The sequence below is a fragment of the Montipora capricornis genome, chromosome 3, assembly GCF_036669925.1.
Source record: "Montipora capricornis isolate CH-2021 chromosome 3, ASM3666992v2, whole genome shotgun sequence".
NCBI classification, from domain to species: domain Eukaryota; kingdom Metazoa; phylum Cnidaria; class Anthozoa; order Scleractinia; family Acroporidae; genus Montipora; species Montipora capricornis.
This window is the reverse complement of record NC_090885.1, coordinates 1,560,358-1,588,055: the sequence shown is the minus strand read 5'-3', so window position 1 is coordinate 1,588,055 and position 27,698 is coordinate 1,560,358. Positions and strand designations below refer to the sequence as shown.

The following is a 27,698-nucleotide window of genomic DNA, read 5'->3' as shown; positions in this document are numbered from 1 at the left end:
CCGATGCAAAGAGCTAGTCAACATGCTTCACGGCTTTGGCATGTCAGTCGAATACAATAGAGTGCTGAGAGTGGAAGCTCAGTTAGAGGCTACAATTCTTGAACGAATGGAACAAAATGGAGGTGTGTACCTTCCACTTGACATTGTCAAGGGACGACAGGTATTTTTTGCGATTAATAATGTTGATTTTGCAGAGGACACATATGATGGGCAGCGTACTCTCCATGGGGCTGCTATGGCAATTTACCAGAGGAAGGACCCACAAGATGATAAGCAGATATTGAGGTAAGTAATCATGACGTTTCTTCAGCCACAGTTGTCTTGACGCCAATGTGAAGCATGCAATACGCGGTTAGAGGCAAATTATCAACTGTAAAGCTACAATAGCATGTAAAATACAAGACTGCTACTACAACTATTACACTTGTAGTTGATATTGCGCCCGTCTGAATAGGATAATTGTTAATTTTGCTTATTTAAAGGATTGTTAACACCAAAGATCAGAGTCGTTCCGTAAAGGACGTTCCAGAAACAATCACAACCCTATTGCAATGCCCCAGTCCATGCCCAAATCCTTCAAGTCAAATATTCGGACTGTTCAATGCCAATGAGCTTCCGATTACTGTCAGTTTACGAGACTTCTCATGGCTCTTGGCTCGTAATTTTGCCCGTCAGAGAGAACTTAGCGATGAAGTTTCAGCAGAAGAGAGTCAAGAGAGAAATTAACTTTTTTAAGCAAAAACGCTAGAGTGTTGTTAAAGAATGGGAATTCCCGTGTGGTCAGCATACAACTCTTTCATTAGCAACCCCATGGGAGTGACGAAAGTCGCACCGCCACTGTTAGCTGCGCCAGTTCATGAATGGCCGACCCTACTGACAATCTTAATGCAAGCGCAAAATATTACAGCTAGCGTTGTTGGGCCAGGTAGAAAACCGGTCAGCTCTTTAGATATGGGCTTGCATTAGCCAGCGAAAAAGCTTCAGATGGCAAGAAATGATCTTCAAAATCTTATAATGAGACCAGGGGAACTGCACATTGTTATGGCACAATTGCGCACCATTGGGGCATTCATCGAGGACGGCGGTCTTGACATGTACTGGATTGAAGCTGAAATTTATGGCCCTGCGACACTGAAACAGATACTTGATGGGAATCATGTCAAGAGAGGTGAAGTAGCACATATTGTTACGCTGGAAGCGTTATTTGCGCTTTACCAGAAGGCATTCCTACAGAGTTCTCAAGAGGATTTAATGGACATTGCAGATCTCTCAAACGAAGTTGCTGATGCGTGCACCGAAGCAACAACTGTTGATGTGAAGGACGTAAACGCAAAGTTACTGGAAGCTGTTGAGCAAAGTTGACTGTTAGAGAACATGGCCAAGTTTGATGCACCGTAAGAAAAGAACCCGTTGTTTAATGTGAGTAGATAGTATATGCGCATGGTTATGGAGATGCTGCAGTTTATTCGAGCAGTACGCACAGGTGACTGGATTCTGCACCTTCAAGCTTTCCAGGTCTTCACCAAGTAGTACTTCGCACACGATCGACTGAATTATGCCCGTATGATACCTCTGTATCTAGCTGAAATGAATTCCTTACCAACTAATCCCGAAGTTTATGCTGCGTTCCTATCAGGACACTGGGTGGTCAACAAGAACTCCACCGTACCATTCTGTGCGCTTGGTTCAGACCGTGGACTCGAGCACGTCAATCGGTCGATGAAAGTTAGTGGAGGCCTGGTAGGAATCACGTTTAACCAAGCTGCACGGCTTGCTTGCAGGGCAAGCAAAGGATATGGCAGGTGTAGCTTCCAAGATCAAAACACGACATCACAACCACACTCCAGCTGTAGTTTCTCGAGAAGATAAGAATATCAAAGCCTTGATGGAGACTATTGAGACCTTTACCAACCCTTTTGCAGATGAAAGCTCTGATCTTTTTAATCTTGTAACCAAAGTTGTAATTCCAGATAACATCAAGGAAGATATGTGCAATCAGAGTGTCATAGGACAAACACTATTTGATACCTTTATCAAAGATGGCATTCAGTCAGAGAGGGTCAACCTTTGGTCTACAATGAAGAAAAGAAATCTTTGTACCTGGATGACCAATGCAAAGAAGGTGAAAGTTTGCTCAAAGGAGAAGCTGATTGAGTTGTGAGAGGACCGGTCCGTTTTTGCTAGGATGATGATCGTATGTCAGAGCCGCCCTGATATCGACATCAAGGAGACTATAGGACTGTATGAATTCGCACTTGTACCCAGGTCGATGTTCGCATCAGACGGCTCCATGCTGCATTGCTCTTCAAAAAGTGCGCTTATGGCCATATTGGAGAAGCTCCCACCAAGATCGCCTGACCAGAGAGGAATTGATAGCACCACGACAGCTACCGTTGGATCCCATTTGAAAGTCATCATCATTGATGGTATGGCAGAGCTACAGTCCCTAGACAAACCAGACTGGGTCAAGAACTGCTCCCGGCTAGCCGAGCATTTTGTTGCCACAATTGAACAAGAGTATGGCAGGAGGGACGTGGTTCGCCTGATTTTCAATAGGTATGACGTATCAATGTCGTTAAAGGAAGCCACAAGACAAAAGAGGCAAAGAGGTCAGGACGCTGTCTACTATAGGATAACAGATTCCACAGATTCGAGGAGGGAGTGTGGCCCAGTGGTTAGGGCGCTTGCCTTGAGATCCGGAGATCCCGGGTTCAAGACCCGCTCTGACCATTCGCTGAATTTGTTCCTGGCTGGTAGTCCTATGAAGAAGCTTCTGTCACACACTAAGACGAAGATGGAGCTAGCCACCTACATCGCAGACAAGGCAATTACGCATTTTAGTCGACAGGGTGAAAGGCGATTTGTTGTTGCACATGGCAGTGAATGCAAGGCGAGATACAAAGATGTCCGAAACCTATAAAGCAATCAAGAAGAAGCCGACATAAAGATCATCCTTCACGCTGCTGACGCTACATCGGATGGTGCAATGGAGATCCAAGTCCACTCCCCTGACACTGATGTCTTTGCTCTTGCTTTAAGACGGTATCCAGAGCTCTGTGCTAATGTGTCTTTCGTAACTGGAAAAGGGCGCTACCGCAGAGCAATTAAGCTACGACTAATAGTTCAGGTTCTCGGAGATCGGAAGCAAGGACAGCCGCTCTGCCGGCGTTCCATGCACTTAGTGGAGCAGATAATACCGGATGTTTCTCAGGTCATGCAAAACCTTTGTGTTGGAAGGCATTTCGAATGTCGATGAAGATGTTGTCGGAGAGATGGCAAAGCTGCGCACAGCTCCAACACCATCTGATGAAACAATGAAAGGCTATTGAGAAGTTTGTATGCGAACATTATATGCCAAAGACGTCGCTTTCCACAGTGAAAGATCTCCGATGGCGGTCATTTCGTACGAAGCCGGCCCAATCAGAGAGACTGCCACTAACCCAAGGTGCTCTACGTGGAGCTGTACTACGTGCCCACTATCAAGTCACGGTCTGGAACAACGATGTTAGGGACTTTAAGATTTACGACGACGACGGTCGAGGAAAATGTCACTTCAAAGTATAAATTGGCTCTGTTTTAAGTCTTTCGCGATTATTCAGTTTTGTTCACGTCCCACAATATGGGCGAAGTATCCTAAAAATAGATTGGTTCAAGCGATTCCAGAGTGAAAACAGAGAATGAAAGATTCCCTGTTGCATGCTTACGTTGTCTTAAAAACCTCAAATTTGATGATTTCACGTCGTCGTTATGCAGAGGACCGCAAAAATACTGGCTAAAATCCGTGCTGCACGTGCAGCACGATTATTTATGCCCTTTTAACCAATGATATTACTGTTTTGTGGCGTTGTCGTAGTCGTAGCCGTCGTCGTTTCTTAAACTCCGTATTGTGGCAAACCCTGACATACCATCTCCTGAAAACTATGGTTGGGAGAAACGACAGCAGATGGCTACCAGTGATGACACCTAGTTAAATGTATCTGCACGAAACAATGTGCAAGCAACCGATGCCAGTGCCGCAAAAATGAGCTGCCATGCACAGACCTCTGTTCTTGTTCTGATGAAGAGGATGAGCCCTGCCAGAATATTTTCAGTGAAATGATAGATGATGATGAGAGCAATGAGTAATAACTAGAGATGAGATTTAGAAATAATGGCCGGATAGACCTTGAAATTATGCCCATTTATGTTTGTATTCGAAACATTCTTTCTGAAGTAAGTAAACACGATGCTGAAACATCTTAACTTCGTTTTCATGCTAAATGGATGACGTAATGAATTATCAATCTAAACTACTTTTTCACCTACAAGGTTACAACCATTTATATATGTCCAATATAGCCGTAATTTACTTGAAGCAAATCTTACTAGCCTCGTTTCCATGCTGGGTCAATCACGTGACTTTCATTATTGAATATCAGTAAATTACTGTCCTCAGGCCAGTGCAGTAAGTATATCTGAGGATTACACCAAGATTCCGCCAAATGAATTGATCCTAATTTCAAGCATTGTTTATCAGCTTCGATTTCACGTTGGATCGATCATGTGATCCTCGTTGATAGTTAAAACTAATCGGCAGGCTTCAAAAATGTTTACTTGGTAATTCTGGTGAGTTTGGTTTCAGAGAAATCGACCGGTCGGCGAATATTTTATGAATTTTTTTCAATGGGATGTCAAAAGGCCAAGTTGATGTTATGCATAATCGGGCAAGTTCGGGCGATCAAGTTGCGCGTGTGACCGTTATAAATATTTTTTCACAAATTGTTCCCGAATCGTCAAGTATCACCACAGAAGACAAGAACATCATTCTAAAAGCTTATTCTACGCAAAAAGTAGGTTCTGGAGGTAATTTTGAAAGTGGAAATCAAGTTAACGGCAGACGGTAAATACAAACTCACGAGGCAATGGTATATTTAATTAAGTAAACACAACAGAAAGACGCTAACCTCATTTTGACACGAAAATGCTTTACTATTGCCATAAAAACTATCCAGTTAAGCTCGCACATTACACAACATGATGAATTCATAAAAGCTACCTTTTCCAGCGAAATAATTTTTGAAACAAACAACATATTTGCTATTAGAGGCAAAAACCCCTTCCTATTTCATTACGTGCGTGAAGACAAGAAACTCGATCGTGTCAAATTACCATACGCAATTGCAACAAGATAAATTTCAGGATCAAACCCTTTCCATGAAGAACCTTTTCCTTGAATAATTAAGCAAAAAATAGACGGCAAGCTTTCTTTCAAATAATTCTTGGTTGTCACATTTCCAATTATTTCTTTTACCTGAAGACTGTGCAGAGTTGAGTACAAAGAAGTACAACAGAGTACAACAGAGTACATCAGAGATCACAAATCCACTTACTGTGTTCGATTCCTTCTCTGTTTTTGTTGAGCTTATAAGTTACCAGAGAATTTTCCAATTGGTTTCAGTGTTCTACATAACAGCCCATTTGGTAAAATATTAGAAATACAGCTTAATTTGATTTCGGCTCGACGGGCGATAGTTGTTGTCGAAGTCCATTACTCGTCGCTTTTAAGAGTCTAGATATTTCTTTTTCATCGCCTGTCTTGTTTATCCATTTGACGTTCCATTCTTGAGCTCCATAAGGGTATATTTTTTTTAAAAGATGCACTAAAACGCCATGCGCGTTACAATGACTTTCGACGCCATTGCAGTTTAATTAAATGTTCTCCTGGGTGCACCAGAGAAATATACGCATTACCCCAGTCCCCGAAAACCTAACAAAATACGCAAAGAAGACTCTATGCACAAAGACACCACTTAGCAGGGGAGTGACAGGCAAAACTTTTACCGACACAGAAAAAAAAGGGAGAAAAGAAAAAAAAGAAAAACACCAGAGAAATATTACAAACTTTCCGAGTGGGAATTTAGTCATTAAGCCGCCACCGGGCTTTTCAGAATGATTACAGATTACCAGGTATAAAGGTTCATACTCGTGACGTTTCATCGAACTTTTTATAGGCTGTTAGCCTCATGAATTATTAAGGAGTTTTTAAGGATAGTTGGTTTTCAGCTGACGTCACAGCAGCAATGTTGGTGCACATAACAATATAGAAAAAAGTCTTTTAGGAATTTGACTCTTTTATAATGCAAAACATGAGCCATAATTTGCTATTGTTTTGTGCACCAAGATGGCCGTCTTATCACGTGATTAGAAACCAATAATTCACTACATTGGTAGCTCAGTTTTTTTATTAGCTTGATAATGAAGACATGGAGTCTTCGTAACGTCACAAAAGCTTTTTCTAGTAATTTTTCTTAAATGTTTTACCAAACCTTGTGTTTATTCGAAATTCTAATACTATCGTCGATTTTTGCACGACTGCACAAAAACCTACAATAAAGTACTTTCAACTGCTAATCACTATTGACTATGCAGCTTCCCTTAAGTGTGCTTACCATTGGACACAGTGTCATTGTAACTAACGACGGTGTAAGTAGCTGTGAAGTGCATCCAGCGCCTATAAAGGTCCATGTTTGCAACCACCACTTCTAGGCTCTGACCTTCGTGCGAGTAAAATGTTACAATGCCAGATAAGAGATTACCACACATTCTTGAACTCGGTTTGCCATCTGCGTAGGTTCCATTTTGAATTTCCAAGTAACCAAGAGTGCATGGCCCGTTCCACCATGAAATATACATGGATTGAATCACTAACTTGACTTTTTCTCCTTTCTTCGCTTCGATCTGCCAGCTGTAATGTGGATACATGCATGAATAGTAATTTGAGGAATCTGAGATGATTCCATCCGTTCCATTCAAAAGACGTTGCTTCGAAAACCCTAAAAAAAAAACAAAGTAAATAAATTATTACCTCTTAACAAAAGAAATAATCTCCGATGCATGAAACAAGTAACTTAAAACAAGGAGCCTGAATAGATGACCTTCGCACTTGGCAACATAAATAGCTGGTGTCGGTCAAATCCGGTCTCAGGTTGAACCCGTTTTTGTGGGTAGTAGCCAAAACTAGGGGCCGGGGCCGGGGTCGGGGTGCCATTTCTTTTTCCATGTTTCGTTTGTTTCAATTTTTGTCCTTATTCTCCTTGGGCCGGTTCCTGAAAGGAGGAATAACTCTATGCCAGGAATAAATGTGCCTTATTCCTGGAATACCTTCTGTTCTGAATAAATTCTGTTCTGTTAGAATAGCAGATTTAACTCTGGAGTAACTGTTACACTCAGGTATAATTTATTCCTCCTTTCAGGAACCGGCCCCTGTACTGTTGTTTTCGAATGACCGGCATCTGTCCTTCATATACGGTGGAAATTAGTCAAAAACATTAAGGAACATACTGAAGCTACGGAAATTCTTAAGGGACATCTTAGTTTTTTTCTCGAAATCGGACTTTGTTTTTTCTTTACTTTTTTGTGTGTGTGTGTTTTAAAATCGAAGTTGGTTTTTGCGAGTATCTGACTTAGTCTTTCCGAAAATCGGAGTTTGTTTTTCGAAATTAAGATAATTTCCGAAAATGCTGAAATTGGAGTTTATTCAATATACGCTACGAAATAACTGCCAGAAAAACTAAAGACTCGCTGATTTCCACACTGTAAAACAGAATCGCAGTTCCACGATGATCGTCGCGCAGTCACGCAACGTTCTCATTTGCTCGTTTGCTCGTGTTGATGTCATGTTATTGTCTGTCTTTACTAAAAATGGTTTGTAGTAAAGCCAGAGTCGAACGGGAACTTGCTAGTCAATTCTATTCGGACGTCACGGGATCGAATCCAATATCACTATAAAAAACACAACAACATTGAAAACAATTTTGCGAAAACAAGCAAATGAGAACGTTGTGTGACGACTATCGCGGAACTGTGGCTATATTCTGTTTCGTTTTGATTGTATTGCGGAGGTTTTTACGAAGTAAACATTAAAATGTGGTTTTAAAATGTGGAGCTCAGCAAGTCTTAAGTGTCTCAAGGAGTTAGCGTATATTTCCCACAACCTCCAAATTCTCTTTATTTCGAAAAACAAACAAAGATGTCTCTTTCGTAGCTTCCGTATGTTCAATATTTTTTTTGACTAATTTCCCCCATAAATGAAGGAAAGATGCCGAACATTCGAATGTAACATTACAGGAGAATAACGTCAAAAATTGCAATAAAAAAATTTGGAAAACCCATTGACTACCGTGACGTCGGCGAGGCTGTGTTTCAGCTTTTTGCGGAGAAGTACTCCGGAAGAAGGGCTCTTGTTGATCCAGTCTTTGACGAAACACAAAATTGAAAAAAAGATCAAATTCAGTATTTTTTGGTCATAGCTTTACAAATGCAAATTTGAATCGTTTTTACGCAGCTTTGCTACATTTTGATGCAAAAAGAATGGTATTTTAACTTTTAAAAATGATATTAGAACACGCTGATTGGATGCCCCCGGAACCCTCCCCCCCCCCCCTTACAGGCGTCCCCTTTTATCGAACCCCCTACGCTAAAACCTGGAATCCTCCCCAAAGGGTGAATGGACATCTGTGGGTTTCTTCATTCTGTGACGTTTGTAGTGCGGTTTATCGGTCGATTTCTTGGGCACGATGTTTGCCTGTGGTGACAGCGGAGTCGGGGTAGCCACATTTTTTGAAAAACCGTGCACATTTCCTCGCACTACAGAGGCGCCTTAGTCTAAGGAGAGAATAGGATGGTGTTTTTTCCGTGCTGTGGATGAGAGGACGAACGCAGCAAGTAGTTATGGGAATCTGTTGGTTTGTATTGTACGCTTGAGATAAACCTTTGCCGTTGACTGACAATTTAACGTCGAGGAAAGCAACTGAATTTTCGGAAATTTGCTAGGTGTCTTTTAGAGCCGGGTGGAAAGAATTGAATGAAGTAATGAATTGGTTGAGTTCCTCTTTGCTGGATGAAGTAGCACCGTAGTGAGAGAAAAATTCATTTTCGATATAGCCTACGAAGAGGTTGGCGAAGCTAGGTCCTATTTTGTTCCCATTGCAACACTTCTGATTTATTTGTTGTAACTGTTGCCAAGTGAAAACAGTTGAGTGTTAGAACCAGTTCGGCCAGACGAAGCTCGGTTTTTTTTAACAGGACGTTTTTTCAAAAATATTTGAGTGCTTGGAGGCCTTCATTGTTGGGGATTACGGGGTATAAAGATATTATGTCCATAGTGAAAATGATTTTGTTTTCACCCGGGAAATTGAAAGTACGGAAAATATCAAGTGCATGGTTGCTGTCTTTGATGTACGAAGGTGGTGCCTTGACTATGGGTGTCATGACTTTGTCTAAATAGCTCGAGATAAGTTCAGTTGGGAAACTGCATGCTGAAACAATTGGACGGCCTGGGTTGTTCTTGAATTTTAGGTTTGAAATAAATGTATGAAGTCCTAGGAGTATTGATGAGATGTTGGGCGGTTATTGGTAGTTCTTGTGTGGTTATGAGTTTCTGAATGGTTTCTTTGACAATTTTTTGGTTGGCGGAAGTTAGGTCTTTGTTGACTTTTACGGAAAAAGTGTTGTCCGAAAGTTGCCGAATTGCTTCTTGTTGGTATGAATGACGAGGTCATTCCAGTTTTTGAAATTATGGGAGCAGTCCATTCTTTTCTAGAAAGGTTTCAAAGTTTGGTGTTGCGATTGAAGTTTAGTTTATGAACATCATGGCTGGCATTTTTTGATGAAGAAGTGTATTGATACGAATTGGCCCTCTGGCGGATCCATTTTCATTTACGCACGCTTTCCAGTTTTCTTTGTTTTGCACATTGTCCCTGGTTGTGGCTTTTATTACAGGTGGCCTTGCGCGCTTGACAACTTTGATCTCGGGCGAAGTGACCTTCTTTTCCACAACTGAAGTATATGCTACTCTAAGAGTTTTACTGACACTTTCTACTTCTGTTTTCATTTTCATTTTTTCTGCTTGAATCTCCGCTGCCTCCGATGAACGAGCGATCAGCAGAACCCTTCCCTCCTCAGCTTACTTGATCGGCACTTGTCAATCACCTGGTCACGTTAACAAATCGAAAGTGGTTCAGCGTTGTCTGTACTCTTATCGACAACGATATTCGTCATCACAGTGGTCAAAATGTTGTGGACTCACGAGGCGAAGCAAGGTTAGAATTAACTGGTGGTTAATTTCAAAGAGTGTTATTAAAAGAAGGAAAAATCTCCACATTCTGCGCACTGACGCCTCCAGTCAGGGGTGGACGCAAGCTTAACACAACGGGTAGATGGTCTGAAGCAGAAAGCGAACATCACGTAACTCAAAGCAGCTTGTTTGGGTTTGCAATCCCTGTGCAGGGAAATGAAACAGAAATATACTTTGATAATCAAAAGTAGATGATCACATTTTTAACAGAATCCCAAGCGTGCTGGCACAACCTGATATTGATATGTTTGGCTCTCGGTTAAATTTGCAGATCATCCCCTATGTTCTTCATGGCTTCCAGACCCACGTGCACTTTCAGTGGATGCTTTTACTGTAAACTGCATTTTTTTCTTTATGCGTTCCTTCCATTTAGTGTCCCACCACAACTCCTTTAAAAAATAGGTCCGCAATGCGTACATGTGGGGGCTTTAAGTGTAATGGCTAATTTAGAATCAATTAAGTGGAAGCTCTCCTTGCAACCACTCTTGTAACCGACCAGCTCTAGTTACGACCACCTTTGTGAAACACATTTTGAACTGTGACTTTGTAAGGAAAAGCTGTTGTATGCGACCGCTCCCGAAAGCGTCTGCGACCACTTTTACGATTACCCAACTTAACCTTTTCCTCAAAAAGTTACAAAACGTGCTGCAATCATAACATAGTGTGTTATAGTCGAACTTCCAGTTCCAGCTTGTTTGCAGAAGCTGAACAAAAGGCTATTAGGGAAATCAAGAAGCCACATAATAAAAATAAAAAAGATAATAAAAATTCAACATCTTAAAGATCTTGATACGCTTTAGATCTCAAGTATGAATAATATTTATATTATTTATTTCGTTAACTCTTCCCTGCCTGCAAGATATTGGTTCAACTATATTGGGTTTTTTTTCCTTTGTGTATCTCAACTATCTAGTTACGTTTTTTTTCTTTCTCTCGATTACGATCTTGGGTTAGAAATTTGCATTTGATTGTTGGTTGAACTGTTTAATCCCAGGAGAAAGAACTGTTTTATACCGGTGTGATTGTTCTCGATATAGTGTTACTAGTTTTCTATTGTCTTACATTATTTATTTTTTGAAGGGTAGCTTGTTTGTAATTAACCTTACTTGTTTTTAGTCTTCTAGCCGTTAATTCTAGCTTATTATTGTTGCTGTGCTGTTGTTCCTTTTTTCGTGTAGGTTGGTATGTCTAGTCTTTTGAAAATAATTAGTCTTAATGTTAGGGGGTTGCGTAATCAAATCAAACGGAGAGGAATCTTCTCATATTTAAAGAACCAAAAGGCGACACTATATTGTCTTCAGGAAACTTTTTCTCATGAAAAGGATGAGAATATCTGGTTTGAGGAATGAAGAGGACAAACTTTATTTGCTCATGGTTAACTAAAAACCCTTTGCTCTGCTTGGCCAAAATGAGGTGCAAACATTATTACAAACTTTTTAATGAAAACTGTATTATTGTGCTTACTGGTGTGAAAGCTTGGGAACAACTCTTCCCTGATTCGTTTGTTTCCTGGAAAGCTAACTTTCAAAAGATATATAAAATAACTAAAGATAATAAACGAAAGCAATTCTTATTTAAGCTTCTGCATAGGATACCTGTTACTAAGCGAGAACTGAAAAGATTTAAAATTACAGTCGATGATCAATGCTCTCTATGCTCAAGGTAAGACGCCATACTTCATACATTTTTGGACTGTTCTACTACGTCCTCATTCTACAACGATATTGTGAAATGGTTCAATAATGTGAGCAACTTAAAAACTTACTTCCCCGAATGAACACATTCTATTTCATATAAAGGAGGAAAAATGCAAACTGACGAACGCCCAAGAACGCAGACTAGATAATGTCCCTCTATACACCAAATTATTTATACACTTGTAAAACACTTTCTAAGAAAGAAATCCAGAGGAAAATTGAATGGCAATGGAAACTTTAAAACTGCTCTTCTGTTTGAAACCAACCCCCCCCCCCCCCCCCCCCCGTCTTAATCGTTGTTATGTTATATATATATACATATATATATATATATATATATTTTTTTTTTTTTTTTTTTTTTTTTAAGAGGAAAAAAGGACGCAACTACATTTCCCGACACGCCTGTTTCGTGAATCGCTTCACTCTTCAGGGTTTAAACCCCTGTGAAACTGCAGTTTTCATTTGCACACACATAGCAGCTCTTCTATGACCATGATTGTGACCATTAGTGACCATGATTATGTATACTTTTAATTGACATGTATCTTACATATACAATCGTAATTGCCATTTAGTTTTAGCTCTCTTACACCATAGGGATTTTTAGTTTAGGCGTATAATAGTATGTAATATAAGGGAATCTTATCTTATTTGTAAACACACGACCCCATAAGCTTATAGCTTTAAACATTATCGTGTTTAAATAAAGGTATATCTATCTATCTATCTATCTATCTATCTATCTATCTATCTATCTATCTTCGATCTGACCATCTTAATTCTGATTTGCAAGTATCACTGTAGTGAACATTGACTAGTCTTTCTACATTTTCTGGCCTTTTTTGACCAATAAATATTCCTGGATAAGCCAATTCTTCAGAATATTTATCTCTAAATATACTTAAAGGTGTACTGCCTTCTCCGCGGGCAATGCTATAAATTTGTTCTCTTTCACTGTCCTGAAGGAAATCTGTGGCAGTTAACATAGTATCAGTTACAACTGCAGGAATTTCTGCATCGTCTTCAATCCAATCATCAATACATTGCTCAGTTTCAATTTCAGCATCATCTCCAATATTATTTACATCACTCAGCAGATTATTAACTTGTGAAAAGCACTTTCTAGAGGCAACCGCACTAACATATTGACAGTATTGTTAACATCCGCAGGTACATTTACAACATTTCTTTTTATTTTAAACTGATCCTCTTGGAGCTTGCATAAGCTTTTGAAAAGCTAATCTAGGTGCCAGAAGTCTGCACTTCAATTCATTTCAGTCCAAGAAGTCAGGTTTAACTAGAATTGGCATTTCATTCTTAATTGCACAGGGTGGTATTTTAGTTTTTCGTAATGATGTTTGTAACAAGACTGACAAAGCCACTCCATATCATCAACACTCAGTTTGCTCAGTAAATATTCCATTACACTAGGATTAGAAAGTCTTAGTTTCTCAGCAGTAGTAACACTGTGTTTGTACCATAGCTGATCACAACAAGAACAAATGTACATTGGACCTTCAGACACAGCAACGGTTGTATTTGCAATCTTTTTTTTCACACATTCACGTCTATTTGCCAGCCTCTTTTCTCGACATTCAAGAGGTTCATTTTAGTTTTTTCTTTCTGATATTCATGCTGATTCATTTGCAATTTTCTCTTTCTGATATTTGCCAGTCTCTTTTCTCTAAGTTCAGGGAATTCATTGCACGAATTTTCCTCTTGTATTCACGTTGATGTGCCAGCCTATTTTCCCTCATCTCTGGGCTTTCATTTAACCTTAAATTTTTTTTCATAATGCATCGAACAATCAATCGTTTGTTTACTTTGCATCTTTCATTCAAATACTTTCTTTTCAAAGTGACAGGTTCTTCTGGGTTAGTTTGATTACTCAAGAATAAACATTTCTGTTGTGAATCTGAAAGACGTTCTCTGGTTAAAAATTGGTTAAAAATTATAAGCTTTCGGCTATCTATCTATAGCCTTTAACGAATGAATTCGTTAAAGGCTATAGGTAGATAGCCGAAATCCTATAATTATGAAGCAATTTTTAACCAGAGAACGTCTTTCAGATTCACAACATGTCTCATCCTGGTTACGGTGCAATTTTTAAATAAACATTTCTGTTGGTAATTCTCACGAACATGTTCTACATCAGGTTGTGTATCACTAATTAAGACCCCTTGATTTCAAAAGGAAAACTGCATGTTTGTAAGTAGGAGAGTTGCAAATATGAAATCAGGTTTTCAAGTCTTTCAATGCTGATCAAATTGTATGTCCCAAATGAATGAGCCATTCCATGTATATCCCTTGAATTTAGAATCAAAAATTTCAGAAATTTGTTGTGAATTTTTAAAAACTGCAACTGCATTAATGCCAATAATTAACAAACAACAATTGTAATTCTGCTGAGAAAACAAGCTCTGTGAGTTCCTTTTTTTAGAAACAAACGTCCTGTTAATGACTCGCTGTATTGTAATCATACACACTTTGTCAAAAATTGAGACAAAGGCTGGGACACCAGGCCAGTTAAGAGCAAATAATCATTTGTCCGCACAATTTTCTTATAGTATTGTAAAAGTTATTTCCAGTAACCAAAATATTATTCAAGTGGAAGAACTCCATAAATTAATATCTTCTATATGATGGTAAATAATAGCAGTAAGTGACAGTGGTACACATATTGGTTGCTTACCAGCATTTTCACCCAAGAGTACTTAATTTCCTTGATTGTAGTCAGCACTTACTGTTCTTGTCGAGTCGATTACTACAAATATTGTAGGACCTGGATTTCCCCCCACATCATTTGCTTGTCTTATAATCAGTGGAATATATATGTTGTAGAATGTCATTTGTGTAAACCATAATTTCACTTCGTTCCACATTTTGTATTGCCTAACCACTTCTTTCAACGTTGGTAAGTAAAACACATTAAAATACATCATAAACGTAATTTTCCAAAAATCGTCCTCTCAGACGTGACAAAACAGCCTTTGTTCTTAACAAAGGTGTCATGACTGCCAATCCGATATTGTTCAATTGACGTCGAACCCGAATGATATATTGTCGAACCATCGAGGTGCGCGAGAAAATTGCGATCCAGTATTCTTTTCTTAGCGTCTATTTCGGGCTATATCATTGGATTTTGAGTAGCTATTTCAGTACTATATAGTGCTTCCTCAGTAAGGATTAAGCCGAGTGAAGATTGGCTTGCGTAAGTGTAAAAGCTTCTTTTGAACTGAAGTGAAAAATGCACAGGCGGCTCTGCAAATGTCAGACACCGCGATTTATACGACACGGATTTACACATGCATACCAGAACCCTCCATCCCCTACAAGTAAATTCTTACTGATTCCTACTACCACTGGGTGTGGCCAACGCACAATTCCTCCCAGATGACCTTGCAATCGCCACACGTAGACAAATAAAGTCCGCGGACGACAGCATAGTGGAGGCTGAAGCCCCCACAATAAAAATGGAGGTGGAGTCAGTATTAGCCATCAAGATTGCTCCAAAATTGGCCGACACAAGCTTGGTACCCCGAGTGTACCAGACGCGTAATAAGCAGACCAATCATCATTCCCAAGCAAAAGTCCAATATGCACCTGATCCTCAAAAGCAATCTACCTCATCACTTGGGAAACAAACTCAGAATTATGGCTTCCCTATTTTAAGGAGATCCCTCAAGAGGTCAAAGGATTTCACCAGCAGCTCACCATCTGCAACTCCTGGCGATCCAGCAAAATGGGAGTCATTTGTGAACAACGACCTGTCGATCCCCTTTGTCTACCTATAGCTGCAGTTTTAGACTTTTTACAGGAAACGTACGATCGTGGACCAGGGTACCGTCGTATTAACACTACAAGGAGTAAATTATCTAAACTTATAGTCTTTAACAACAATGCTACGATTGGAACACACCCCCTTATTCAACGTTTCATCCAAGGGGTTTTTAGTCAAGACCAGCATTATCTAAATACGTTTCTACCTGGGACAACTCAGTCCTTAAACACCTAAGGAAATTTCAGCCATTAAAGGATCTTAGCTGACAATCCCTCAACTATGAGTTGGATATAATATATGTGCACTGGAATCACGACAACGCTGCCAGACAATGCACTTAATGAATCTTCAGAACATGCGAAAGGATGGTGCTAAGGTGCTGCCTCATATTTGTTTGACATGCGTATTGACCAAATTTTAAAGCACTCTGCCCCTAGTAAGGAACAAGCTCTGTTCAATATTAAAAGATCTTCTTCAGATGAGAGGTTGTGTGTGGCTACCACCCCTAAGGAGTACCAACCACGCACTGCACCTCTGCAAGCGGGGGGAAGACCAAGTGTTCGTCAGCGTTATAAGTCCATATAAGTGAGTGTCAAAGAAAACAATATCAAGATTGGAAAAGAATGTTATGCACCTATCGGGTGTTGACACCACAGTGTTCAAATACCATAGCACAAAGGCTGCTTGAACAAGATTCCCCTGCAAACAATCATGAAGTCAGCCTGTTTCTATGCATTCCACAAGTTTATATTAAGCCCATTCATAATTCCAGGAAGTCCAAATGTTCTGAGCATGCTATTATCTCCGCTACAAGTTGAAAGGAACGTCTGGGTTTTCCATAACCCACGGTAAAGTATACTGACAGTTTTTCTTACTTTCCCATTTGTTTCTGTTTACGGACGCATTTTCATGAATTATGTCCATGCTGGAAGCAAATAAAATCAACATCTTTCTTTCTCTGTGAATGAAAGAATGGAGTTCCCAAGAGCATATGTTCCGCTGTTAAGATTTCTTGGGAGCCAAAATACGAAGCAGTGATTTTTGAATTTTAGATTCATTGTCCCCCGAAGAAGAACCAGAGATACGGTTCGAAAATTTGGGAAACCTTTTTAATTTTAGATCAGTTTTAAGCCCCTTTTTTAGCATTTTATAAAATTATGAACACTGATCGCCAAAAGAGCAACATCTTTCTTCCAATTTTCTGGGTTTTGACTCGGGCTAGAGTGACAACATGACTTTAAAATCTTAGGCAATCTCAGTGGTAGATGACTGATGGAATTAAAAATTAAACGACACTTAACTGAAAGTCGAAGTTTGATTGAAATTCTATCAGTCACCTATAGAGCAGAGAGTAAACGCCCACACAGGGGTTTCTTATTAACTCATTCTTCTCTGCAGGAGGAGCTGCACTTTTTTGTGTACTGTTTACCAATTTTGGGCCTCGTGTGGCCACACTATTTTAACGTGCCTGGTTGTGCGCATGCGTAGTGATCCCGATGCTCACATGAGGTAGAGGGAACATTTTCATTGGCCGACGACGCAAGCATTCGCGACACATGTTGCAGGACGGATGTTACACTACGCAATGCTTGCAAAATTGTTGCAACGATACGGTAAGCGTTGCGGAAAGAAGAACTCAGTTCTAATTCGTTCCAGGTCGTTGCAAGGTGTGTGTTACATTAGGCAATGTTTCGTGCAACCTTTCTTCTTACAGGTTGCGAGACAAGTTGCTAGAAAAATTGCAACAGCGCCGTAACAAATATGGTTATGAAATCCAGGAGGCGACGATTTCCCACCTATTCTATTGGGACGACAAGGAACTGTATATCCATGATGATGAAAAACTTAAGGGGACAGCGTTTACCTGTCGTTGAGGTTGTTGGCTCTTCCAATCCGGTGCTGGCGCAGTATCCATAGGCGCAATGACTTGATGGTATGGACGTCAGATTATAAACGTAAAATCCACTGCAGTTGCGAACACTGATGTAAACAAAACTATCACAGCATCTGTTATTTCCCACGAAACACACTTTACGGAAGACAGCACCATCCTCCACAGAGGGGTGTCCTCCAGTTAGCCAGCCGGGATACCGCACACCACAATGACACATCTTAACGCAAGTGTCAGCCATTTGGTTTCCAGCCTCTCCGCCAAACCGATGCCATCCAGGCTTGAAATGGTCTTTGCAAGGATAACCCGATAGCCCGTCCAGTCTGTATGCTGCTGATACACTCGAGTCATTGACGAATTTGTAGTTTGAACATTCTGACGACAATTTGAAAAGGAATTATTAAAACTCATTGCAATGCAACTTGGAATGAGGACAATACTGGTAATACGGGTCCTGGCAAAATAGTATTTTGTTTCCAAGGTGTCGTTTGATCAAAAGCCCATCCAGCGAATTTAAATAACATGCTGGTTGACATAGATATACCACAACAGCAAAAACTCTATCTTAGCTCTTCGCGAAAAGTGTTCCAACATATTTTATAACGATAAGTAACAAGGAATGTGAGAGTTCTCCGAAAACTCGCATTTATTCACCTCCTCAAGTTCACCCTTGTTTTTGCAAAGTCAAGAATGTAAAGACGACTTTAGTTTTCGAAGGTAATTAAATCCATTTTGAAAGCATGGCTGTCATATCTGACGGTGGCTTTTTTTCAAGTCCCTCCTATTTCCTCCTGGGAAAGGCATTCCTGTTCAATTTCGAGGCTCGTGTGTTGGCATCCGAGAAAAAGCTTTGAACACATCGTAAACACTTAAAATAGACCTGTTTCGTTCTGGATTCATGTACGTCCTTCGAGCCTATTTTTTAGGGAACTAGTACAGTGGGTATTGGGCTAAAGTACAGTACCACCAGGAACAAAGGTTGCGAGATGTGACCAAGGAGAGACTCAAACGTCCAACCATTTGTGGATCGAATTTCAAAGTTATCACTTTCTCCTCACTTATTTTAAAACCCCGAGGGTTGATCCGGTCATAGTTCATCGAGGGAATGGTTATGAAACTTTACACCCGTTAAAAGCGACAACAATGTTGTCGCAATCGGTGTTGAAATGACCGTGACCCTGCACAATCCTTTATTTTCGCTTCCTACGGGTTTCCAAATTAGTTGAGCATAATTTGATCGAAGTATTGGTTATCTTCTCGAAAAAAGGTGCGTTTTGTGCAGGGTCAAGGTCAAAAATACGGACAAAAACATGAAACAAAGGAAATCGTCGAGTTTCATAACCATCTCCACGCATTAACTATCATCCCGTGAACCTGTCAGCAGTGGCTAAAGGGCCGCAATGTTCAGAAAAGGTGCAAATTGTGATTCCACTGTTGATTTTGGAGTTTTTTTTAATCTCACGCGAAACGGATTAATCAAGCCTGACCAATGGAAAGACAGAACATCTGCTATTGTTTAAGCCCAATGGAAAAAAAAAATTCCATGGTACGTTAGTCTAGCAGCTGAGAAAATTTGACAAAAAGCTTTCTAACCTGGTGCTTGTGGCAGTCCATTGCCGCAGTAACGTGAGTTACACCTGGGTGGATCAAGGCGGTAAACATAAAACTCTCCACAGTTGCGGACACTGATGTCCTTTGAAAAGGAGCAGCAGTCAGTCCCATTCAAGTGCTGCAAAAAACAGACTTTTCGTTGAACAATCCCCTCAGCCACTGTAGGATGCGTGCCATTGAGCCAGCCTGGTGAGTCTGTGTTGCAGTGATACATCTTTCGACAAGAATCTGCCATCTGAGTTCCAGCCTCTCCGCTAAATCGATACCAACCAGACAACGTGGAATCGCACAGGTTACCAATGCTGCGGTTAACATAGGTCATTGCTCGGTTGGACTCGTTTAGAAATCTGTAGTTGAAACATTCTGAAACAAATTTTTAGACATATAATATTTTAAGGATTATTGTCCGAATTGGGCTGCAGAAAGACATAACTGTCACATCGCCATTTTGTTTCTCGAATCTGGAGGATTGGATATTCATTGGTGTTCTAAGTTTAAAGGAGCTCTTGATCGTCCACTTTCTTCAAGGTAGATGCTAATTACTAAGAGGTGCGCTTTTTGCGTGACTGATTTTTCGCGAGCAAGACGAATTTAACCGACGTCTTCATAGTCTTAATAGCACTTGAAGTCGTAAATGTTCGAACAGCCGGGCAAGTGCCATTTTCAAATACGTAGTAAACATAAAATTTTGATCGTGAAAGGGACAGAACTTTTCCTAAGACCAAAACAGAGTCTAAAGGTTAACGCTGGGGTAATGTTTTCTCGCGACATTAAAGTAAAAGATTATTTTTACTCAATAATAAGCAGCACGAGATTCACAAACTGAAAGTAGCGAATAGTATCATGGCATTGGTAGGGTCATTAAAAAGTCGTTTGATATAAACCATTTAGAGTGTAATGTGAAGTGCTAAGTATATATCTACCCCATATAAGCCACGTAAGCCTTAGCCATACTAATGGAAATGGCCCCACACAAGGACAGAGAAAAACTGACCAGGGAGGGAATTGAACCCACGACCTTCCGGTTAGATCACCGCTGCTCTACCGAGTGAGCTACAAGGTCAGACAGGAGCAGACCGTGGAAACTGACGATGTTAAAGTCACAGCAATGAACATGTACATGTACAAGGAAGGATTTCGTTTTTGCAAACGTTGGCCGTGTAGCACTTACATTTGAACAGACCTAACTAATTTGAGTGTAATTAGTAGTACTAACGCTCACATGGTTTATATGTGTTAGATATATACTTAGCACTTCACATTACACTCTAATTGGTTAAGTCTGTTCAAATATAAGTGCTACCGGCCAACGTTTGTAAAAACGGAATCCCTCCTGACAAAAACTATACCTGTTTTCTTTTGGGAAAAAAAAAAAATAAAAACGTAACCTGTGGTCGTTAAAAAGGTTGCTCACGTTGATCAACAAAAAAAACTATTTAAACAAATTCTTTCAAATTCCATTCTCAGAAATTAAACTGATCGTATCATAACAAGTACAACAATCGTTTGCATCATGAAAAAATGGAAACAAAAAAAATAAGACGCTGTAAAATCGGACAACAAGGGCACCTGGCGAGTGCTTTATGTGATAGTAGTCAAGAAAAGAAAAAACAGGTACATTCAACTCAACTATCAGCGACAGTCATCACGACGTCTCAGACTCAGTTGTGAGTAGGTTGTTTAAGCAACGACCAGGGCAACGTCTACGAAAACCCAAATTCGCAATAAAAGTAAGCGCTATCGCAATTACTCTCTCCTATTCACTTTGGAGAATACGGGCGAATTATCCTGCAACTGGATTCGTAGGAACAGTTTTCACGTAAAGATAGAAAATGAACGGTAGCTTCAATATGATGTGGTAAGGCCTAATAATGGTTTCTTTACGTTGTTCTTTTGTAGAGTGCGACAAAGAAATGCATTAGAATGTGTGTCGCACAGGCAGCACTATTATTTTTTAATTTGAATCAATAATTTGCTACGGTTGACGCAGCCGTCGCCGTTGCTTAAAATCTCCAGTGACAAATCACAGCAAACGGTTTGTTATTGGTGACTATTTTGTGGCTCCATGTTGCGGAATCTGTTCTGTGCCCGGCTGATTTCTAGGTGAAGATTATTTATACAACATTTTAATACTATCCTCGATTCTTGCACGACCCGCACAAAAACCTACAAGAAGGTATTTTCAACTGCTGATCACTATTGACTCTGCAGCTTCCCTTGAGTGTGCTTACCATTGGACACAGTGTCGTTGTAACTAATAACTGTGTAAGTAGCTGTGAAGTGGAACCATCTCCTATAAAGGTCCGTGTTTGCAACCACCACTTCTAGGCTCTGACCTTCGTGCGAGTAAAATGTTACAATGCCAGATAAGAGAGAACCACACATTCTTGAACTCGGTTTGCCATCTGCGTAGGTTCCATTTTGAATTTCCAAGTAAACAAGAGTGCATGGTTCGTTCCACCATGAAATGTACATGGATTGAATCACTAACTTGACTTTTTCTCCTTTCTTCGCTTCGATCTGCCAGCTGTAATGTTGATAAGTGCATTCATAGTAATATGTTGAAACTGAGACGATTCCATCCGTTCCATTCAAAAGATGTTGCTTCGAAAACTCTAAAATAGCAAAGTAAATAAATTATTACCTTTTAACAAAAGAAATAATCTCCGATGAATGAAACAATTAGTAACTTCAACAAGAAGCCTGAATACACTTGGCAACACAAATCAGGATAGTGTAGTCAGTGGGCATAGATACTTATAAAAACTTAAATACAAACTTTGATTTTCTTTAGTTTGATAACCACAATCAGCCTATGTTAATTTCTCAGTTCTACATTCAAATGCCAATAAAAAATGCCCATAAAAACTGAAAGAAGAGAAGACCATTCATTTCACCAAGGAAGGTGTTATATGTTTCGTTGAAAAGTTATGTTCTTAACTACCTGATTAATATATAATCAGTTCACTAAAGGGACACGTCATCATGACGACATAATACTAATGTAAAACCATTTTTCGTTGGTTGTAAACCTGAGCGAGTCACTGGGTAAATATGAATCGTTTCTTGTACACTCTATTTTCTGTATATTTCATGATCGTGTAATTTTCTTATTAGGATTCGAACCGCACAATTTCCATTGATGTAACATCCCTTACATGCACCGGAATAAAAGGTTTGATAACAGTGAAACGATCGCGAGCGACGAAATATTTGAATCCCAACGGTAACTCCGAAAACCGGGACGGCTAGCACAGAGATGGCAGACGAAGCCAAAAGCATACGGCGTACAGCCAAAGCAAGATTCACAAGGGAAAGAAATGAACTCCTTAAATCAATAGACGCGAATCGAGAACGCGAAATCGTTGAAGGTAACTACCTAGAGCTCACCGAGGCATGGGACATAGTGGAAGGTAAGCATGATTTGTACGCCATGTTCTTAACTGATGAAGAACAAGAAGCGGCGCAACCATGGATCTTAGAATTACAAGAACTGTTCGCAGAAGCAACGGCATACAAGATCAAATATGTACAAAACGTAATTAGAGAAGTAAACAGTGCGCGCGAGGACATTGTACGCCAAGAATCAACAAGGAAAGAGCGCGCGGAAATTGAACGAATGACAGAAATGACAGACTGAGAAAAGGCTCTATTGAAGCGTGACACCACGCAAGCAGTATTTGAGACATCGCATAGCAGCGTTACGCACACTATTCAGTCCGACACGGTTGCTATACCCTCATTAAAAAAGCTACTAACCGAGTCCTTTTCCGGGACTCCCTCTTACCCCGCCCTGAAAATGGGCCTGGAACCCAGGCGGGAAAAGAGAGAGTCCTGTATTACTTGCAGGCGCATGCTCGGAATGACGCCATCTTTTCCCCCAAATCTGGGGCAAAAAACATTATTTGGAAAAAGATTCCTTATTTGGGCATAGTTTATTCCGAGCGCTTTTACACTGGATACATGGGGATAATGTGAAAGGAAATTATAACGCCAAGTTTCTTGAGGCAATTGCCTTCGCGTTTACGAAATGCCACTTTACCTTTGTGCCTAAGGAGGAAAAACTTCAAGCCATTCATGCAGTCGTTACCGGTATGATGATGGTTTTGTTAAACCTGCAACAGGATTTGGCAAGTCTGTTTGCTACATTGTTGTTCCTTTAATATGTTTGCGACTTTCTTCGATCCGAGTCCGATGTTAATTGAAAATCAGTCCTTCTTATCGTGAGTCCTAATCGTGGAAGATCAGATGGATGACATACGAAAGTATGGAATTTGGTGCCTGAAACCCAACTGAACGGCTGCATGATGTTGGCGCAGAAAAATATCAAATTTTGATTTAATTGCTTTCCCGAGACTCCTTGAAACTTACAACTATAACATAGGCTGTGGATGTGAATCGCTCAAAGAAGACTAACAAATCTCCTGCTGGAACTCTTGTTTATTGTTCATTATTTATTGTTCATTAATTCTGTCGATCTAGTTATCTAGTTGTGTGAGTTGCACAGTAATTACTGAAACCGAGATTGTTCCAGGAGTTAAGGCCAACCAATTGTTTTTCAAAATCAGGGACAAATTGTTTGGATACCCAATATAAAACAGTCAGGTAAAAAATGTCCTAAATATTCTCAGTTTTATCAGGAATAATACGCAAACACCGGTGACACAGAGATTTTTTTTTCGAGTAATAGAGTAGAGTAATTTACTCAGACTATTAACTTTTCCTTAGAATAATTTTTGAAAGCACTCGTTGCATTAAATCTTTCTTTCCTTACAAGGACAGACTTAGGGTCGTGGCCAAATGGCTAAGGTTTTATGTAGAGCTGCCTGTTGAGACTGCAATGAATTTTATATCGGAAAAACTAAAAGACGATTGCATGACAAAAATACTGAGCATTATTCTTGATAAACTTAGATAAAAAGTTAAACGAAATTGAATCACAACCTGGACTATTTGTTTCTTTACATACCAGTTTATGTTGATAACGCAATGATGAATCAATAATGTTCCTATTAAATTTATACATAAATATGCACAGTCAAACATCGATTATTCGGACGTTAATTGTCACGATGTTTTTTTTTTTCTGGTCAAAATTTGTTCGTGAATATTAATAAATATGGAGGGAAATGCGACTTAAAAGCGTGTGTCACCTTGCTTTTATTGTTGCTACTTAAAAGCACTTTCCTTCTGAAACTCATTGTTACAGGTAAAGTACCGCAGATAATATGGAATTCTGACTCCGAGCTGTTTTGTCGCTTAGTGAAATCCTACGCTACGTTTACTAGTTCAGCCTTTGCATCGATTTATTGCGATCTTCTCTCAGTCGTTACATTTATTCGGCAAAGGCATCGACGACGACGCCACAGAAATGTGGAAAAGATTAGACGAGAAATACGGAGACCCTTCAAAAGTGCAGACGTCATTATCGACGGAATACGTAGAACCAGAATGATCAGAGATGGAGAAGAAAAGAGATTCACTGAATTTGTTGAAATCATAGAAGACGGTTACAGAGACCTGAGACGATTGGGTTTGGAAGCAGAAATAACAACCACGAGCTCAGTAAGCATCATAGAGAAAAAGTTGCCCCCAGACATACGACGAAAATGGGCCGAAATAGTTAGCGCAGAAAATAGCACTGTGAACAAAACCGATAAATTTTCATCTCTTCTCAAGTTTTTACAGAACCAGCGCGAGGAGCAATTGAATATGATAATGTCTCACTGAGAGCACCATAAGTACCATCGAAAGCCGTAATTCATCATACCATAGCCAAGGATGAAACGGATTTTAAAAGTCAAAAAACGACGCAGAGGAGATGCTTGATCAAGGATGATGCAAAAAATTCAACAGAAGATTGCAGAGACTACTTATCAAAACCCATAAGCGATAAAATTGCACTCCTAAGAGAGAAGGGAGACTGCTGGTCTTGCTTAAAGTCCGGTCATCGAATACAACGTTGCGAAACTAAAAAAAAAAAAAAAAAAAAAAACTAGCTGTATCGTTAATTGTTCGGACGCAGTGTGGCCCAGTGGTTGGGGCGCTTGCCTTGAGATCCGGAGATCCCGGGTTCAAGACCCGCTCTGACCATTCGTTGAATTTGATCCTGGTAGTCCCTGATTCAACTTCCTAGCTGCACTTGTAAATAGCCAACTGGTTTGCCTCCGGCCAGTTGGGATTCTTAACAGTTGTAGTTGTTGTGTTCTGTTGTTTCGTTGATTCATTGGTCCTGAAAAGCCCCTATGGGGAGAGGTCAATTAAGTATGTATGTATGTAAATCGAACGAACCTCACCTACATCCGCAAATATAGCCAGCGCCTCCGGACCTGCAAACATATATAGTAACACAGAAGACACATGCCTCCTTCAAATACAAAGCAACAGAACGAAAAGAGGATGGGCCAAAGTTATGTGGGACTCTGCGGCATCTTTATGCTTTATCACTAACAATAAGGCCAAGGAAGAAAGCCTTAAAGGGACAGCAGTAGATTTGTCAATCGTATAAATCGGTGGTCAGTACCACGCGATCAGAACAGTCAAGTACAAACTTCCCTAGCTTCACAAACAAGGGAAAGACGTGGAATTCAAAGTATATGGTATAGACAAGATTACGTCCGACATCGAGAAGAAAAACATGGACGGAGTGACAAACCAAGGAACAGCACACCGAAACAGCGAGGATCGAAATGCAACAATCACAGCTGCTGAAAACCAACCAATCACAGCGGACCATCCTGCTTAAAAGGTGACGCGCAACCAGTCGACCTCATCGCCTGATCGAGACTAGCAGTATGCAGTCGAAACGTCTACATCACAAGTGACCACATCGTGAGACAAACGAGAGTACTTTATTATTATTGTACTTCACCACGATGAATAACAGCAACCTTTTTTTACGACGAGCGAAAATCACTCCATACGCTTTAGATATGGTTCGTTTCTTAACTTCATCACGAATTGTGAAAGGACGAAATGAGTCAATGGATGTGGAATACCATGGAGGCGCTAGTTTCAGGCTTTCTATAGGAAGATTTCCTATTACTTGTCTAAACGACTTTAGTCGCTTGTTTAAGACCGCCCCACACAGCTCAATAATGTCAATGGAAAGATACAATGAGGTTACTTGCAAATCCTCCACCTTGTCGTTGCCACGTTACACAAGCATAGAATCCGTAAGCGTCCTTCGAGGCATCGCTGAAGATGACAAGAGATGGATCACCAAATGCGTCTGACGATTTCATGCATCTCTTAAATCTGACACGATTAATCTCGTGTAATTCATTAATTCATTGGATTTCTCATTGCTTGTCCAGAAGCGTCGCATTAAGATTTTAGCTCGAACGGTAAAGGGCCAGAATTCTCGTCTTCGCAAATTAACCTCGTCTTATACAAAAGATCTCAAATAGTTCAAATTTTGGGGAACCTGTTCACATTTATCGTAGTTTTCATTTCAGTAGGAAGAAGTACTTCCTGCATGCTTAAGTTACAGAAGGTGGTGGGAGAAATATGAAACCGGTAAAAAGGGAAGGAACATCTGATATCGGCAGGACAAAGGAAGGCCTACTCAACAAACAGAAAAGAGAATTTGGAACAGAAAAATCTGCATAGTGTATTCTTCAGGAACATTGAACTTAGGTTTGAGCAACTTTGAGTTTCCTGAGAAAAGGAGATGTGAACTGAAAAAGCAACTGAAGATGTAATAATGGTAGCACAAAAACAAGCCACCAGAACAAGATCAAACGAAACTGTAGCCCATTTGGTTTGTGAATGTAAGAATGTGGCTCAGCACAAGAAATATCGGCATGATAAAATTGCCCAGGTTATCCATTGGCAACTGCGCAAAGCACATGACCTAGAACATGCAGATAAGTGGTACAAGCACAAGCCAGAAAAGATTTCTGAAAGCGAAAATGTCAAAATCCTTTGGGATATAAATATTTAAACAGATAACATCATCAAGCAATACGGACCGGACATTGGAGTTCCTGAGAAGGAAAGTAGATCCTGCAAGATTATAGAACATAGGCTTGTGTGAGCCAGCTTACGGATGAACTGAAGGCTCCTTAGAACTACCTCACCGTAAATAATGGATAAAATTATGCATGCGCAATGTATTTTTTCTGTGGTGTCTTTCCCTGAGCCGACTGAATCTCGGAGTTATGTGCACGGGGAGTACAACGTTTTTTTTCCAGTGCAGAGTAAGATGAGATCATCAAATAGATTGCATTGAATTGCACTGTACTGTTTTTTTGAAGGAAAATTATTAATAAATAAACTTGCCATTTAAAACTTAGAACTGTAGTTATTTCCAACTTCAAGAGACAGTAACTGAGTCTACAGCTGAGTCTACAACCAGCAAGTGTTCAGTGTTGGAAAACGATTGAAGATAAACATTGGTGACTCTAAAGGTATTTACAAGTCAAACTATTGGTGTTGTTCCAAACATGAACATATTACAGGCTTGAACACGAGTTTGGATCGATGAAAGGACCACAAGTTATTATCACATTTTTGCTGGACTTTCGAGACCGTCAGCTTCAGTTCTTTCAACTTTTAAATAAATTATCGCAACATAGGCAACTCTTAAAGTGACCATAACCT

At 40.0% G+C, this 27,698-nt stretch overlaps 1 protein-coding gene across 1 annotated transcript in view; it reads right to left on the bottom strand.

Annotated features, from left to right (window-relative positions):
• LOC138041856 (uncharacterized) overlaps window positions 1-27,698 on the bottom strand; it is a 103,196-nt gene that overhangs the window by 9,297 nt on the left and 66,201 nt on the right. Inside the window, exons 15-18 of the mRNA XM_068887536.1 lie at window positions 21,326-21,709; window positions 19,077-19,457; window positions 17,457-17,858; window positions 6,429-6,812 (exon numbers count right to left, since the gene is read on the bottom strand). Of these exons, the coding sequence (XP_068743637.1) occupies window positions 6,429-6,812; window positions 17,457-17,858; window positions 19,077-19,457; window positions 21,326-21,709 (1,551 nt within the window). The remainder of the gene's footprint in view (window positions 1-6,428; window positions 6,813-17,456; window positions 17,859-19,076; window positions 19,458-21,325; window positions 21,710-27,698) is intronic.